At 39.9% G+C, this 18,433-nt stretch overlaps 1 protein-coding gene across 1 annotated transcript; it reads right to left on the bottom strand.

Moving 5' to 3' along the window:
* Positions 1-413: 413 nt before the first annotated feature.
* Positions 414-18,366, bottom strand: LOC138171431 (leucine-rich repeat-containing protein 14-like). Its single transcript, XM_069100934.1, has 4 exons — positions 18,212-18,366; positions 14,259-14,616; positions 9,385-10,008; positions 414-8,857 (listed from the first exon to the last, which is right to left on the bottom strand). Exons 2-4 carry the CDS (start codon positions 14,564-14,566, stop codon positions 8,302-8,304), a joined length of 1,488 nt encoding a protein of 495 aa, XP_068957035.1. The 5' UTR covers positions 14,567-14,616; positions 18,212-18,366; the 3' UTR covers positions 414-8,301.
* Between the last annotated feature and the right edge of the window lie 67 nt (positions 18,367-18,433).

The raw sequence follows: 18,433 nt of genomic DNA, 5'->3' as shown, positions 1-18,433 counted from the left end.
TATAGGTTTAAATCTGCCTCAACACAAGTCTTCAAATCAACTGAGTTAGTTGCATCATTCCCCCCACCTCCCCAACCCCCCAGACAAGGAAGATTGCTAATATTTTTCAAGTCTTCCTTTGTCATTGCTTTAGTTTCCTATATATATTTTTCATTTTTCATCATTGTGAATATTCATATATTTAATGTTAGTATTCTAAATGGGGTCATTGATTATTCTATTATTTTTGCCATGATTAATTTTTGTACATTTTATCCTATAACTTGTTAATTTGCTAATTGGTCACTAGTAAAATCCCTTAGCTTTTCTAGGTTTATGATATCAGTAATGTCTTTTTCTTTTCAATGTTTGTCCTTCCAATTTCTTTTATATTTTTTTCTACTACTTTGTCACACAGTAACATCTAGTAGGCATCTGCTTCCAGTTTTTAATGGGAATGGCTTTTCTATTAATATTTGAATAGTGACACAAAAATTTTAAATAAAATACTAGTACAAAGACTGCAACAATATATTACAAAGGTCATACACTATGACCAGGTGGGATTTATACCACGAATGCAGGGCTGGTTCAATATCAGGAGAATTACAAACGTAAAGTGATATTGTCTCATTCCTTACACTTTGAATTAAGAACATCTCTCTGAAGTTTGGATAAACCTTATTTCATCATGGTAAATAATTTGATGTTGAGTTTGGCTTTTGTTTTATTTTGAGATTAAAATCATAGGGATAAGAACTGGACCTCTAATTTCACCAGTATTCCCTAGTGAAGAAACTATTCCCAATAACAGGTTAGCACTTTCACTGTAACTCAGTCTTAGAGAGTTGGCTAAAACACTGAAAAGTTAAGTGACATGCCCAAGGTCAAACACCATATATGTAAAAAACTTGAACCCTGAACTTCTTAGCTCAGAGGCAGGTCATCCATTATTTCATGCAGCCTGTTAAAAGATCAAAATTATATCTTGCCTCAAAAAAAAAATCGAGGGGCGGCCAGGTGGCGCAGTAAGAGCGCCAGCCCCGGAGTTGGGAGTCTTGGGATCGGTTCTGGCCTTAGATGCTTAGCATCCACACAAAATAACTGGCCGTGTAACCTGGAGCAAGTTACTTAACCCCAATTGCTTAAAAAAAAATCGAGTAGTGATACTGACATGTTTAGGAAAAAACTGTGATTGGTACTATTTGTTCTTTGGTTGGTTTAAAAAACTACAAGGTCCTTCTCTGCAAGACAGCAGACATGATTCTCTCATAATTCCCAGAAATTTTCTCCATAATTGATCCCTTCAACTTTTTTTTTGTCTTGCTGGGTTAACCTAGGTATAATTATGTGTCTGTCCTTTTTTATTTAACTTCTGACATTATAGCTATATAGTAATACCTGATATTTTAAAGTTTTATTTTTTTTTCTCAGTTTCACCTATAAAATAGGGTGGTGAATTACAGATCCAGTACTGAAGAGGCACAATAGTGTTTTCTTTACATTGTTAGGTATGTGATTTCTCTGATTTGGTGAGTCATCTTCTGATGATGAAAGACTCCATAAATATTAGCTCTGTTCTTGTGGTGGTGTTACTTTTTCTCCCACATAGTATATTACTGAGGAGCACCCATTCACTCTCATTCCACTTTTGTTATTCATTATGCCTTTCACATAAACATTCTCACCTCTCTCAAAACAGAATTCAAGTCAGAAAAAAATGTTACTTTAACAGACAGTCCTGCTTTTCTTATAGTAGCATCTAGATTTTTAGAAAGTGGTATGATATGAAAAGTACACTGCCCTTGGAGTCAGGAGTTCAAATCACATAAACAACTCTATATGTAAATATATAAAAGTGTCAGAACACTTACTAATGTGACTCTGAGCACTCTTAGTTACTTAAACTCTCTGGGCTTCAATGTATTCATCTGTAAAATGGAGTTGTTGTGAAGGAAAAGCCCTTTAAGTCTTTCTTTTTTTTGGAGGGGGGAAGGCAGGGCAATTGGGGTTAAGTGAGTTGCCCAGGGTCACGAGGCTAGTTTTTGTGTTAAGTGTCTGAGGCCGGATTTGAACTCAGGTCCTCCTGACTCCAGGGCCAGTGCTCTATTCACTGCGCCACCTAGCCGCCCCGCTTAAGTCTTAAAACACTAGGGAAATGAGTTACTATTATCTGTTCCATTTTAAAATGTTTCATGAAAACATGTTACTGACATTTAATTTTTAACCAGGCTATATAATTTCCACAGAATTTTAGTCTGCTTATATTTACTATTGTAACTACATTTGACACATCTTCTATCCTTTAAAAAATCTACTCCTGTTGAAAATTAGAAATGAAGTGCATGGAGGGAGGGCTTTTACAATCAGGAGTCTATCTCCTTTACAACTACTCCTTATGCCTGTCTAAACCAAACTGCCTTACTTACCGTACTCTTTAGCAGCTGTGCACATTTATATGGCCTTAGGTTCATTTTCTATTGGAGACTAGGGCTGTATTTTCACTTGTTCCTTCTCCACATCCTTCGTGTCATTGTCTTAAGTTCACAAAATAATTAACTGATATCTCCCTTTTAAAAATAAATCCTTAATATTAAACACTATACTGCTCATACTTGATTTTATCTTATGTGAGCTTGTGTACCTTAACCTATTTTCTAATCTAGTAATTGAATATAAAGAGCCTCTCTGGCCTTAATAATTTAACATGTTATACTTTTAAATGTGTTGATGTTGCCCCAACACATTTCAGAGATCCGTGTGAATGAATATGGGCTTCTCATAATGATTTCTATATGACTTATTAATTACTGAATGTTCTTCTGACTTCAGAAAGAATATTTAGCTCTTTGACACTCAATTTACTCTCAGATCTTACCCTATGTTTTGGTTTTATAAGGTTTGGAGGCCTTTCCTTTCATCTCATAACAATATCTATACAAAATTAGAAGTTGTAAACTAATGGAAACTTTTATATAGGGTGTGCCAAAAGTTTAAAATGTATTGCTAAAGCACTAAAGCTTCCTGTAATTACAGCTTTAAACTTCACTTAAGACGTGAATGTATATACTTTTTGTCATTGCTTGGAGAAATCTCCCTTTATCCGAATTTGGGAATTTCACCCCTACATGCCATGGAGTCTTTTGGTGAGGGTTCTTCTTAAATGGGAGCTAACGAATTCTATCAATTTCTATAGCTGGTTTTGTTTCAAGTAAAGAAAAATTTTCTCAATTCTCTAAAAACTATCTCAAGGGGGGGGGGGGGGGGCTATGTGGCACAGAGAACAAAGCACCAGCCCTGGAGTCAGGAGGACCTGAGTTCAAATCCGGCCTCAGACTCTTAACACAAAAACTAGCCGTGTGACCTTGGGCAAGTCACTTAACCCCAATTGCCCTCCAAAAAGCAAAAAAAAAGAAAAACCCCCAAAAAACAACAAACCATCTCAAGGTTAACTTTCTATACTTACTCTGATTCTACATTTGTGGCATAGATGATCCTAAGCCAAGTCCAGTCAGAACCTAGAAACTTGGAACAAAAAGTTCAAGGTCCATTTAAGCCTTACTTAAATCTTGGAAATACTTGTCCCGAGTACTGGACCTGGCTTTTATTAACCTCTAAATTATTTTTTATATTCTCAATGCAAGATTTGATCCCCTAGCATCCTAGTCCTTATTGCTAAAGATCTAGAACCACCCAGTAAAATTTCTTGAATTTCTCCTTTCTCCTTTTAAAAAATTCTTGTCTTCTTTCATTTCTTTAAAGACATATATGTGATCTCTCTTGTCCTTCATCATTTATCAAGTGAGTTTTGCTCCAGCCTTTATAGCATTTCCTCCATCATGCTCTTGATGCTTTGATATTCTTCCCTGCAGAGCAGAATTTTTTCAATTGTGTCCTGACCAATGACTACCATTTCTTTTTTATATCCAAGTTGATTTTAAGTATTCTGATTATATTTGTTTCCAACATTTTCATTTCTCATTGTGGGTTTTATCTAGGCTAGATACCCCACACTACTTTTTGCCTTGCTACCTTCCCTGAAATCTTCAAAAAAACAGAAAATTAATGTCTAGTCCCTTTCACTTCCCCTATGAAGTGAAAATAGCAGTTCTTTATCCCCATTTACTTCCCAGGAGGAGTCCCTTCATTTAAAAGAAAGCAAAAAACCTAAGAAACCCTTTACTGTCACTAGGATTCAGGTTGCAGCCTCTTATCCAGTGAGCATGATTACCTTTCCCACCAAACCCTACTCTAAATCCCCAGCAATTGTATTAATAATGCTCTATAACAGTCACATACTCATTTCAAGAACTTAGAGCTACACCAAGAGCTATATCCAAGAGATAAAAATCTCAATCATGTCTCAATAGGAAAAATAGACTGCATACTATCACAGGAAATGTATGAATTGGGGATCAGAAAATAAAGGTTTGAATCTCCAGTTCTGCAACTTCTCTGGATTTTAGTTTGTTGAATATCAGGAGGTTGGGACTAGACCTGGGGTGGGGAACCTATGGCCTTGAGGCCACATGTGGCCTTCTGGGTCCTTGGATGTTGCCTTTTTGTTTTGTTTTTTGCCTTTTGGAGGGCAAATAGGGTTAAGTAACTTGCCCAAGGTTACACAGCTAGTATTTTTGTGTGGGTGTTAAGTGTCTCAGGCTGGAACCGAACTCGGGTCCTCCCGACTCCAGGGCCAGCGCTTTACTCACTGCTTCACCTAGCCGCCAAGAGGGATGTTGCCTTTTTGACTGAGTCTCAAGTTTTATAGAACAAATCCTTTTATTAAAGGGATCTGTTTTGTGAAATTTGAATTCAGTCAAAGGGTCACAACACTTGAGGCCTCATGTGGTCTTGAGGCCACAGGTTCCCCATCCGTGGACTAAACAATTTCTAAGGTTCCCACTATAAATTTTATGTTTGACCCCTTAGTCCAAAAGGTAGTTGCGACTCTGTTCTTAGCCTATTCATAGGTTACATATTTCAAGAGAGGTATGAAGGACTGACCGTTCCTATTGATTTGCCTTTTCATAAGTTTGAGCTACCATCTTCTAAAAATTATAAATAACTCCTGTGTTAAAGTCCATGCTACTGTTAGTATAAAAAAATTCCTTCTATGTAGATTCCCAAGAAAATTCAAAGCTCCCATAACAACCCTGCATTATGACACAGATGTCTAACTCAACTAAATCTATCAAAAAGGTATGAATCAGGGGTGGCCAGGTGGCTCAGCGAATAGGAGCACTGGCCCCAGTGTCGGGATGACCTGGGGATTGAATCCGGGCTCAGATACTTAACACCACACCCAGAAATAACTGGCCGTGTAACCTTGAGCAAGTTACTTAACCCCGATTGCTTTAAAAAAAAGTATGGATCACCTGGAGTAGAAAAACTACAATTGGGGGCAGCTAGGTATACAGTGAATAGAACACCAGTCCTGAAGTCAGGATGACCTGAGTTCAAATCTGACTTCTGAGCAGATACTTGACACTAGCTGTGTGACCCTGGGCAAGTCACTTAACCCCAATTGCCTCACCAAAAAAAACCCAACCCAAACAAAAAGCATAATGAATTTGGGCACATGATTTCCTGGGTTACAATAGCAGACACTTTGTTACCCCTATCCTCTGTAACTAAACCATGGTACAAGTTGGTACAATGTCCCCTTTAATCTAGATCTTAACCTGGGAATCCATAAAACTTGTTTTTAAAAATTTAAAAAGAGAATTTCAACATGATTAGTTTCCTTTGTAATCCTATGTATTTTACTCTGCATTTAAAAACATTACTCTGCAAAGGATCAACTAGCTTCATCAGTACCAAGAGGGTCCATGACAAGATGTTAAGAACCCCTATCCTGGGTCTACTCCTTGGATAACAGAGGCTCTTAGTTCTAGCAGAATCATTCATGTCAGTTTCCCTGAAATTAAGCTTCAAAGAGATTAAGACATTTAGAATCAGAAAAACAATGCCAACTAAAAATATTAAAAATGAACAGCAGGATTATATATGCCATACCAGTTATAGATTATGAGGGTAAAGATAATCTTAAGAATGTTAGCGCCTATGACCTTTAGTTCAGGAATTAACCCCAGCACAAAAGAAGTAAACAGATGAAAAAGGACATGATAGAAATTCGCCCATAATACCTAGCTGTATGAAAGAGCAACAGTTAGGAAAATTAGTTATTTAACTTTTTAACTGAAGAAGTATGCACTTCCTGATAATGTCTGAATTCATTTCCCAGGTACTGAGAGAACTTTAAGCACCTGGAAGAATTAAAAACAACTGTGCATAGGAACCAGCTATAGTCATTTGTGATTCATCCCTTCAGGAAAATTAGTAGTTTGAATTCCTTGAAAAATAATCTATTACTCAAGTAAATTTTAAATGTGTACATGTGTCCAAAGATATGTGAAAATAGTTTTATATGCAAGGTGAGAGTTTAAAGTACAAGAAAATATTCTGCTGAATGATATATCTGCTACTTATGTGGACTGTGTACTGTTATATTAGAAGTGGAGTAACTTGGAGACTAATTTGGCTCTAAAATCATTGAAGATTTCTCACTTGTCTAGAGTTAAAAAGTATGCTTTTGAGATTAAAAAAGGAACTACATGAAATATGAACCATGCTAGAATAAGACAAGGTGTATATGTATGTATAAATATATTTTTATTGTTAATCACTGAACTGCTTTCTGGATATAAAATCCAAGCTGGCTTATTTTTATTACTTACTTTCACTCAGGGAATCTGCTATAATTGGCAAGGGGTATCCAACACGTAGACAAACGCAGAAGGCATAAGCAATATTAAGTACACCCCTTAAAAGAACAGCAGGAGATGCAGGTCTTATCTAACTTTACTTGTCAAGCATTAATGATCCTTCAAGAAATGGGACACTCCCTATAGCAACCAAAGGAACACTTCCATCGAAACAAAGGCTTCTGGATCTGTACCAAACAGTGACCAAGCTACTGGCTCCGCAGAATCAAGTCCAAACAAGAAGAAATTTGTTTGGATTTTACTGGAATTAAGCTTTGCAATTTGAAAAGGTATAATGCTGTGGTACATAATGCATCAAAGGATGTTATATAAAGAATACAAAGAAACCAGAGATCCTGACCTTCACTATAGTGGCCCCCTATTCCTCCTTGGTAGAACAGAACCCCTCTTAAATGAAAAGGGGGCACGCATTTAAGGATAACTTCAGTCAAGAAGGGGGACTCTCATCCAGTTCCTGTGCTATTTAAGTTCCCCCCATGGGGAACCAATCTTAAATATGGACCACTTAGACACTCTCCCCTAAAATGAACAAGAACTCAAACAATAACCTGGGAAAAGACAATAGGGAGCCCATCTGGATAACTTTCTAGCTCCTACACAATCCCTGGAAGATACAATAGGAAATATATATCAAAAAGAAGACATCAAATAATGTAGGAGGACCTCACTCAATCTAAAGACAATACTATAAAAGAAGACAAAGAGACTTCTACTCTGTGTCTACACTCATGATTTGATTGGTCAATTCAAATATCCCCAAACACCCAAATGTTCAACCACAGAATTTAATGGGCAAAGACGAGAAAGTTCATGCTACTTGCTTATATTAGTCATTTATCCACAAAAAAAGTCACTATGGGTCAGAACTAAGTAAGCATATTGAGCCCACTGGATGGCTTGAGTTAGATCCTTAGGGACTCTGAAATCAAACCCCAACACCAGCATTTCATACTGGTCAGGGAAAACTCCTAAGTCTCCTTAGTATACTCAACCATCAACTGAGCACAATAATAAGACTTTAAGTGCTCCTCTGGGCTAAATCACTCCAGTGTGTCCTGAGGACATAAGAATAAGCCTTATAAAGTGAGAGAAATATGAAGACTCTCTCCACCCCCTTGGGATTGATATAGAGAAAAAACCAGACACATGTAAGGACAACCTTTTCTGAACACCTGGCCTGGTTTATCTGCTGTCATTGACAGGACCCTATAAGTCCCTCTGACCCATTTTTTGATATATCATACACTAGAAGGTAACCTAGCTTTCCTAGGTTCTCATAAATGTGATGGATTCTCATAAATATTACTCCAACAGACATACCTTCCCAATCCCTCCCATCCCCAAGCTATAAAGTTAGCTCCAGGCTTCTGCTAGATAAACTAGTATTTAAGGATGACAAGCAGCAGGAGAGAAGGCCTCAAGACTCCTTGTGCGCCCCATTAAGAGACAGCACAGGAGCTACCGGCAATCTCCTCTCAAGTCCAGGAAGAATGCGTAACTATGAGGTCCTCTCCATCCCTGGTAGGCAGCCCACCAGTTATAAGCTAAAGTAGTCAGGCATGTTAGGACCATAGACATCAGTGGTCCACAGCACATTAGCTCGGTCAGCTGATATTAACATCTGGCGTAATTCAGCCTGAACATGGGCAAACTTCTCCTCATCCAGGAGGATAGCAGCAGGGGGTGGCCATGGCAAAATCTCATAGCAGTCCACAGGAAATGGATATACCACCAGTTGGAGCTCAGGCAGTACCTCTGACCGAAGCAATAGGGTTTTGAGTCCAGAGGTAGAGAGGGGATTGCCATAGAGACCAAGGTAGTGGAGATGGACACAGCGGCACAGGCTTGGTAAGGTGGAAATAAGATGAGTGTCCATGAGCTCACATTCGGTCACGTTCAGGAGCTTCAAAGAGGTGGAGACTGCCTTCAGCACAGCCTGAAAGGGGCCCAGGAGGGCACCTGAAAGGTTATTGCCACTGAGGTCCAACTTCTTAAGGTGGGTGGCATGTGGGCTTTGGGCCAAATACCTCAAGTCTGTGGGGAGGAGATAGCAGAAGGCCAGTTCCAGGCTTTCCAGAGGACCCTGTAGGCTGCTGCAAAGAGACAAAGATATGGTATTATTTGACATAAAAAACCCAGAGATTCACTCATACCACCAGAGGGACAAGATATATATTGATGGTGGTTCTGCTAAACAGCTTTGCCACACTGCTGGGAGATACAGGTTCTTACCACAGGGTCACTGAAGGAATCGGGGTGGGGGGTGGGGGTGGGGGGGAGAAGAACACAGGAAAAAAACAGGTTAATAAGGATAAAAATCCTTATGTTATAAAGTTCTCTCTTTGATGATCATTAATTTTACCAGAATAAAGAATTGGCATGTAAGAAGATAAGAATAGGAAGACAGACAAGGTTACTTTGTTGTCAAAACAGATTTCTAGCAACCTAAATGGTTATAATGAAAGAATCTTGGAACATTTTCTCATGGAAGCAACCAAGAACTGAGCTGGTTGAAATCAGCCTGTGCTAGAAGAAGCCACTCACTGACAACTGCTATGAGTACAAGTGAGTACAAACAGAAAACAGAAGCAGTATGAAGGGGACTCCCAGGCCCACTTACCTGAGCAGTTGACAAAGCCGACCAGAAAGGCAAGAGGAACCCATATTAAGCTCTTTGAGGCGGTTCAACTTATTAAGCTCAGCGATAAATAAACGGAAGCTGTCTTCTGCCTCAGTTGAGAGCTGCCATAGGTCCACGTAGCTGTACTGTAGTTTTAGGCTCAGCAAGTTGGTGAACTTCACAACAGAAGCCATGAGTTCACAAAGGCCAGATAACTCCAGGCTATTGAAGCACAGGTCAACTCGGCGCAAGTGCATGGGATCCAGTAACTCCAACATATCTACAGTGCTGTTCAGAGGGAGTTCTTCAGCCCGGAAATCTCGACAACAAAGGCGCAGAGGGCTAAAAGCACTTGTTTGTAATGTATCCTTTAGAAACCCATAGGAGCTGTGGGTTACCCGGAGATCTACTCGAACCTCTATAGGGGTAGGAGTATAAATTGGTGGTACTGCCTTTCTGCGCTTGGCCCGCCGACGTCTCTGTCTTAAAGATTTATTTAGCTGACCCATGATGCAGGTTTGGATCACAGACACGGTTCGGGACCACATGGTCATGGTTGTGAGGTCTTCCTCATAGCCAGAATCCAAAATTCCTGTCATGTCCAACAACTGCAACTGCAACTTTCTAAAAGAAAAGAGAGAACAGTTTCCATCCTAGAAACCACTACTACATAATTTACACTACCCAAAAGGTACAGTTCATCCAATGTGTACTTGATTTACTGTGGTGAAAAAAATCAATAGGATTTGTAGTACAGTCAGGAAAGAAAAAGTTATGAAGGGAATGGTACAGACATTCCAACAGACTTTTCTTAGGTACATAGGGAAACAAAAAAATAACTGGCCTTGATTGTGCTTGAAACCATCACTGTAGTTTAATTATTTCCTTAACGTCTAGAGGGAGGATCTTGCTATCCCTGTAACTCGTGAAATGGAAAAACATTTGGGTCAAATTCCTGGGTCCTAGGTCAGTCTAAAAGCACTTATGGTAAAGACAATCTCCCAGATCAATATTCACATGCTCAATAGCTTCATAAAGAAGCTGGATAGACTAGAAGACTATATAAAGATTAGTGTTGGGGTGGCTAGGTGGCGCAGTGAATAAATCACTGGTCCTGGAGTCAGGAGGACCTGAGTTCAAATCTGGCCTCAGACACTTGGCACACTTACTAGCCGTGTGACTTTGGGCAAGTCACTTAACCCCAATTGCCCTCCAAAAGTAAAAAAAAAAAATTAGTGTTTTAATATCAAGGTGGCCAGTAGAAAGCCCCTTTATGGAATTTTTTTACTTTTCTCTTTTTACAGTTTCTCAGAAACTGATGGTGGCACATCAGCTGCAATTATTTTCATGGCATTTGTTATAATAACTAATGGCTATAGTTATTGTATATATATATATATATACACCTTGATGGCCTAAAAGAAGCTTGCAGGATGGCTCTCTCATTCCCTCCTTAACTTTGATGAAGAGGCCTTGGAAAAACATGATCAAGATTTCTCTGATAAAGGCTTCATTCCCCCAAAATATAGGTAATAGAGTTACACTTATAAAAATAAGAACCATTCTTTAGTTGATAAATGGTCAAAGGATACAAAAAGCGGTTTTCAGAAGAAAGCAATGTTATCAATAGTCAAATGAAATGATGCTCTAAATCACTAACAATTAGAAAAATGCAAGGTACCACCTCACATCTATCACATTGGCTAAAATAACAAATTCTGGAGGTGATGTGGAAAAATAGGGACACTAATGTACTGTTGCTGGAATGAACTGGTTTAACCATTCTGGAGATAATTTGGAACTATGCCAAAAGGCAAATTATGCATATCCTTTGACCTAACAATACCATTACTAGGTTTGTATCCCAAAGAAATCAAAGAAAAAGAAACAGACATATATTTATGAAGATTTAGCAGCTCTTTTTGTGGAGGCAAAGAATTAGAAATTGAAGCGATGCCACCAATTGGAGAACGGCTGTAGGAAACGACAAAGGGGATGATTTCAGAAAAACCTGGAAAGATTTATAGGAACTGATGCAAAGTAAAGTGAACAGAACCAGGAGAACAATAATCAAATGCTAAAGACTTAACTACTCTGATCAATATAATGAGCCATGAAAATTCTAAAGGACACATGTTGAAAAATCCTATCTACCTCCACAGAGACACAGAAACTGATGAAATCTGAGTGCAAATTGAAGTTTTTTTACCCCCCTCCACTTAATTTATCTTGTTTTTGGAATTCTACCCCCCCCAAAAGAATGTTAAAAAAAAACTAAATAAAATATAATATACAGTACAAAACACAAACCATGATTGAAAGAAAAGCTCTCATTGCAACATGACAACAGCAACAACATGATGAGGATGAAGATAGCATTTATATGGTGCCTTAAGGTTTACAACCAAGTGTTTTACAAATATCCATTTTATCACAACCCTGGAAAGCAGGTAGTATTATTACTCCATTTTTCAGATAAGGAAACTGAGGCAGATAGGACAGCTAAGAAATATCCAAGGCAAGATTTGAACCCAGGTCTTCCTAACTCCAAAGTTCAGAATTCTAATACGGTACCATATAGCTCCTGAGGAATAGGGGGAAGTTGGCCACTAGAATGAGGGAAGCAGATCTCAAATGCATTATAATAAATTTCATATACTTAACAAATATTTATTAAATAAACTATTAATAGGCACTGGGGATACAAACCTAAAAATAATACAAAATCTATCATCAAGGAGCTTATACTGTATTGGAGAGAAGGTAACTGAGAGGGGGGCTGTGTGTAGATGATATACAAATAGAAGTCTTATGCAATTTGGCCATGATAAAGAGAAAAAATTAGAAAAATCCAAAGTACTTAGGAAAATCTGAGGGAGAGAACACTTTCAGGGGGATAAATCAGGAAAGGGTGGATAGAGGAGGTGGCACTGGGCTAAACCTTGAAAGTAGGTAAAGATTCTGAAGTAATATGGAGGATATTCATTCTCGGCATAGGGGACAGCCTGTGCAAATGCATGGAGGCAAGAAACAGCAAGTGAAACTTGCAAAGTAGCTATTAGGATAGTTTGGTTGGAACCTAGAATGCATTAAAATGAACGATGTAAAATAAAGCAGGAAATACAGATTAGAGCTACATTATAAGGCCTTAAAAGTCATGCTAAGGAGTTTGATTCAACTCCTAAGAACTATAATACCATAATGCAATTCTGTAGAAAGTGGAGAGGGGTGTGGTCTGTGGACAAGGGGCTTTTGGCAATAGGAAAGAGGGATGGTATGATAGCTGTGTCATAACAGGAAAGGAGAGCTTAGAAAAGAACTGTAAACTATCTTGACTTCTATTTTGGATTTAGTTTCTACCTGTTTTTATGGGCTAGCCAGAATAAGCAGGGGAGGAATTCTGACATTAGCCATGGCTATGATTGACATGAGGATGACCAATAAAGTCTTAAACTCATTACTCAAGTTTGATACTTTGTCTCTGCTTTAATGACTACAGTCACTGTTGATCAGCTGCAGTTCATAGGATAGCAGTCTGTTTGCATATACCCTTTGTAAACACTGCTAGGCAAGATGACCAAGTATTCTGAAATTATGTTTTATATTACCTATGACTGCACAGAAAACTAAGTCTGCCATTTAATTTGCTTCTTTGGGGAAAGCCTATGAGCCTTTTTCCATTTAACTCCAAGTTTTCATAAAAACTGTCAATATTGGGAGCAGCTGGGTGGCACAGTGAATAGAGCATGGGACCTGGAGTCAGGAGGACCTGAGTTCAAATCCGATCTCAGACACTTTAACACTTACTAGCTATGTGACCTTGGGCAAGTCACTTAACCCCAATTGCCCTACCCTCCCTCTCCAAAAAAAAAAAAAAGCAAAAAACAAAAAAAACTGTCAATATGGTTATGGTTCAGATCCTGCATTTACTCACTCATTAGTCTTGAGACAAAGATCATGGGTAGGGAGTACCAATAATGTTCATGCAAGTTGTCTAAAAACTGTGTGATCCTTAGCACATCCTGCCCTTTTTTTAACACTGCCATAATTATGAAGTAGAAGATCTCAGTCTTAACGGCCACCTTGCATTTTTAAGCTGTTTCTTCCCTACACACATGCACACAAAATGTAAACTCTTTCAGGAGCTGTTTTTGTATCTTCTGTGCCTACCACATAGCAAGTGCTTAATAAAAGCCATCAAATAAATTTTTAAAAAATAACATCTGATATAAAGGTTTTTTCTTTTTTTTTGGAGGGTAATTGGGGTTAAATGACTTGCACAAGGTCACATGGCTAGCTTTTGTGTCAAGTGTCTGAGGCCACATTTGAACTCAGGTCCTCCTGACTAGAGGGCCGGTGCTCTATTCACTGTGCCACCTAGCCTCCCCCTAAATTTTTTTTTCAAAGATACTTCCAAAATCATTTTTTTGTAATTGTGAGAAGCTGAAAATCACACTACTGTCCAATAACTGGGTAATAGCTGAGCAAACTCTGGTAAATTCAAGCACTGGATAATATAATAGGGACTATAAAAAAAATTTTAAAATATGAAAAAATGCAAAGTGAAGAAAGCAGAGCTGGAAGATCAATATGTATAATGATGAAAACTATAGCAAAGAAAAATATATGCACAAATAAAGGGTAAAATGGACAAAGACAATGGAAGGAGACAGGAAAAGTAATTATTAAATTGATTAGTTGTAATTTAAAGTTTGGTTATTTTATTAAAGTTAAATTCTTAAATAAATTACTCATTTTAAAAAGAAAAATATTCTAAGTGGCTTCTGTCATTCATCTTTCAGCCCCAGGAAGATGTTTTATATGATTTTTTTTGCTGGGTAACCGATAACTCAACTTCCCCAGGTCCAAGTTACCTGCGGGGGGGTGGCTCCCTTAGTCGTGCGGAGAGCCCCAGGATCACAGCCTGTACACTCTCCTTTGTTGGTCTTTCCTGTAGCGGAATCCGGCGGCAATCTGAATTCTCACGCAGTAGCTGTTGGAAGCTAAGGAGAGGGAAAGGCCACATCTGTACCAGCTTCTGCAGCACCAATGTTTTTCTGTCTAAGAAGGCTGCCTTGAATAGGACTGCATATAGCTCCTGGGGCAGGAATGCCAGGGCCTGGCATGCAAAGACCTGGTCCTGAATCACCTGGCGGGCACACAGGAACACCAGGGAATGCATGGCTGCAAGCAATGTACATCAGATGCCCAGGGGCACAGATGGGAAAGCACCTGCCAAGAGAAAAGACATTCAACACTTAAAATCAGTCTTACAAGCCTACAAACTCCAGGTCATCATAACATCCATAGAACTGAGCCATGTATAGCTGCCATTCTACATCCTTGAATGACCAAAATCAACATGGAAACCAATAACACTAATGCAGACTTTGGAGACATAAATACTAGTATCCTGGACCTGGAGAGTGGTGGCCCTAGGTGGTTCACATCTGGAATGGTGTTTAGGTCTGAATATGTAATTTTAGAAAAGCTACTGGCAACCAACCCCAAGACATATTCAGGGAAGGGGAACTAGGATGGTATGGGAAATCTGAAACCATGCCATAATAAGGGGTTGTTGAAAGAAAAAGGGATGTTTAGCCTGAAAGAAATTAAGGGAGAACAACTTTTACAGGCTGCCAAAGGTATGGGCAAGGGCTCAGAAGAGAGGTCAGGGATTGGGATATGGAAGCCATCCAACCAGATATGATAGAAGCCAAGAGAGGAGATGAACTCAGTAAGAGGGATGAATGTGGAGAAATACATTAAAGAAAGCCAAAAACAGTTCTAGGTTTGGGTCTTAGCTCAAAATATATAGAGGCTCAATGGCCCAAGTATTCTGAGGAGGAACTATGATACTGGGTTTATGTTGACCTGAGTTTATAAAGAAAACCATCATTAACATGAAATACCTAAGAGCCTAAGTAAGAACTTAGTAAGTGCTAGTTGGATTAAATTCAACAGTAATCTTCTTCCAGTAGGAGAATCCCCTCAGAACAAGAAAATCAACATCAGAAAGATACTTAGAAAATATATGGAATCAGAGCTAGAAAATTAGTGTCAATGATGAACCTGACCAAGTTCACCAGGAATGTCTATTGTCTGATCTATGGAAGAGCTGGACTGTACACTCAGAGACAACAATCCTAGCAGCTTTCTTGCCATTGGAGGCACCATGTCAACAAAAATAGTCAGTTCTGTAACATTTGTTTCGAAACATTCCAAGACAACTGAAGTATTAGGGAATAATTTGAGAATAACTTTAATTTTGTATTTTTTCATGTTTGATTTTGTCATCAACAGTGAGAATGCAGAAAACAGCATCACTTTATAATAAATCACAACCTGTAACCCTTCCAACACCCTCTTCCACAAGACAACTTCAAGTCTTTTTCAAGGTAAAGTATCTCGAAGTTCTGGAATTTCAGTCCACTGAGGCTGACTTCTGGCTTGTAGCCATCAACTTTGCCAGCCATAGTAGCCAGAGGCCATGGATGCCACCACAATTTACTGTAGCACATATTTATTTTTTAGTCATTTAACCTGCATAAAACTATGCTACTGTTTTCACTTGGTTCATCTTTTTTTATGTATCACTGATGTAGTTTTTGAAAATCTAGCCTCAGATACTGTAACTGTGTGGTCCTGGGCAGGTCACTTAACCCTGTCTGCATCAGTTCCACATCTGTAAAATGATATGGAGAAAGAAATGGCAAACCACTCCAGTGTCTTTGCCAAAAAAAAAAAAAAATCCAAAAGGAGTCACAAAGAGTCAGATACAACTGAAATGACTGATTAACAAATGTCATGTTATAGTATAACTGACTGTTCCACTGTCCTTACAGCCCTTGTGATTATACTCACATTTATTTACACCCTCTTCCATATTTCATTCATTATGTACTATCTTTCTTCACAATCACCCAGTCTCAAATCATCTCTGACAACCATCCCAACTTTCCCATAAAACTTTTGTAGAGTCAGGGCTAGCGGGTAGTTTAGAAATCCTCTAGTCCAGAGGTTCTTAACCTTTTTGTGTCATGGACCCCTCTGGCATCTGGTGAAACCTATGGACTACTTATCAGAATAATGTTTTTAAGTGAAGGAAATACTAAATTTCAGTCAGAGCTTAGTGAAAATAAAGGTAAAAAATGTCCCCAAGTTCACGAACCCCCTAAAATTGATCCACAAACAAGATTCCAGGTTAAGAACCCCTACTCTCTTCTAACTCTCTCATTTTATATAAGAGAAATCAGTTCAGGAAGGTGTTTTGTGCAAGGTCATACTGAATTAGTGTTAGAGTAGGGATTAACTCCCAGCTCAACATAAAATAAGAATTTCCCTAGGTAACCAGGAGGTAGTTGCAAAGGCCAAGCACTCCAAGGGTTCAGAAAGCAGAGGGGCAAAGGTGCAGAGAAACTGCTCAAGCTGCCATTTGGGCTCAGAACTATGGGAGAGGGAGGAAGGAGAAACAGAAGCCACATCCTTACTTCTGTTGTTATATATGCCAAATAAGCTCATAGAACTGTAACTGCTCCCAAAGACCCAATCCCTTTCCAGCGCCTCCAGGAAATTCTATCCCCCACTCCTCTCTTCCAAATACTATTTCATTTCCATTCTTTCCCTAAAACAGGGCTTACAAAGTGTGGTCCCTGAGACATTTTCATAATAAAACTAAAATGTTTTAATTTCTATCATGGCAAATATGGATAAATATAATCCACTTGAGAGCTTTTTGGGGAAATCCTCAATAATTTTTAAAAATATAAAGGGGTTCTGAGACCACTGCTCTAGAAAGTTTCTTCTGTGCATTCACCTTCCCCCACAACCCTAAAGCGACCCACTTGGGTGCCCTATCCATTCCTTCCAGACACTTCCTGCCTCAGATTCCAATTCTCCCAAGGAGCTTCGGTTCCACCATCACCTGAAGAGATGGGTCTCTTCATGCTTTACCCAGCAACCACCAAACCTCAAAGGGCTTGATGCAGTCCCTACTCTCTTTATACACCCTCCTCCTACAGCAAGTACAATCATGTGCTGTTCTATCTATATCTGCCACTCCCTTCCATGCAGAAAGTCCCCACTCACTTTTATCCTGTGCTTTGTCTGTTTCCCCTGGTCTGAAGTCCCCCTCCTCCCCTTTCTAATATAGCTTCTAAACTCAGCTCCCTCCCTCTTCATGCAATCAGCCTGCTCTCCAAGTCTATTCCTACTAGCTTGAGCCCTCCGTCACAATTTGAAGGCAAATACAGTCTCCGTTCCTGCTAGCCCCATCCTGAAGGTTATGGCTTCTCTTCCAAGGCCACTTCCTCAGGCTCGAGGCTTTTCCCAGCTAATCCAGTTTCCCTTCCTGTGTCGCCCTCTCTCCCCATGCAGCCTCCATTCTTGCCTCCCCGCCATTCAGGCTTAGTCCTTACTTGTCCCCGCACCATCTGTTCCAAGCATATTCCTCTCTGCCTCATCCCCCTTCCAGAAATCTCCTTTCTACTCCCGCCCTCCCCTCCCACAGTCTGCAGTCCAGCTTTCGGGTCCATCCAAGTTCAATGTGCTCTCCTGCTCCACCTCCCCCCTGCCTCCCCCTCCCATCTGCGCTCCTCCCAGCCTACACCGACCCGCCCCACCCTACGTGTGTGTCTGTGTGTCAGTCCGTCGGTTTCTCTCTTTGTCCCCCTCCCCCTCCGTCCACGTCCGCCACTCCCACTCTCCAGAGCTCGCCCCGTCCGAGCCGGCCAATCCGTCCCTCCTGAGCCTAGGCCTAGGTCTCCAGTGCCCGCCAACCCCAGGCCTTCACTGCTTCCCTTCTCTCACTCTCGGTTCGCAACCCGACCTGATCACCCCGGAGCCCCGGGGCCAAGCCGCGCCTCAACCCCGGCCGCCGCCTTCACCGCCGTCGTGGCCGTAGCGATCTTCCACAGTTGTACTGGCTGCCTCTCAAAGGCCAACTACCTCCCTCCGCCACAAAAAATAGGTCCGGCTCGGTGGGCCCGCGGGGCGGAGCTGGTGACGCAGCAAACTCCCATTGGTCAAAACCCTTCAGTCCTCGGGGATT

This window comes from Petaurus breviceps, unplaced genomic scaffold, assembly GCF_028583685.1.
Source record: "Petaurus breviceps papuanus isolate PSGF00001 unplaced genomic scaffold, PetGlider_PUasm1.0 441, whole genome shotgun sequence".
In the NCBI taxonomy this organism is placed as follows: Eukaryota; Metazoa; Chordata; class Mammalia; order Diprotodontia; family Petauridae; genus Petaurus; species Petaurus breviceps.
This window is presented reverse-complemented; position numbering and strand designations above follow the sequence as displayed.

What these genes read in the sequence shown, in the direction of transcription:
- LOC138171431 (XM_069100934.1), bottom strand. Translation starts at nt 14,566, where the DNA reads ATGCATTCCCTGGTGTTCCTGTGTGCCCGCCAGGTGATTCAGGACCAG. An exon ending in AGGGAGCCACCCCCCCGCAG is followed by an intron (nt 10,009 to 14,258) that starts GTAACTTGGACC and finishes CTTTTCTTTTAG; the next exon opens with AAAGTTGCAGTTGCAGTTGT. An exon ending in CGGCTTTGTCAACTGCTCAG is followed by an intron (nt 8,858 to 9,384) that starts GTAAGTGGGCCT and finishes GTCTCTTTGCAG; the next exon opens with CAGCCTACAGGGTCCTCTGG.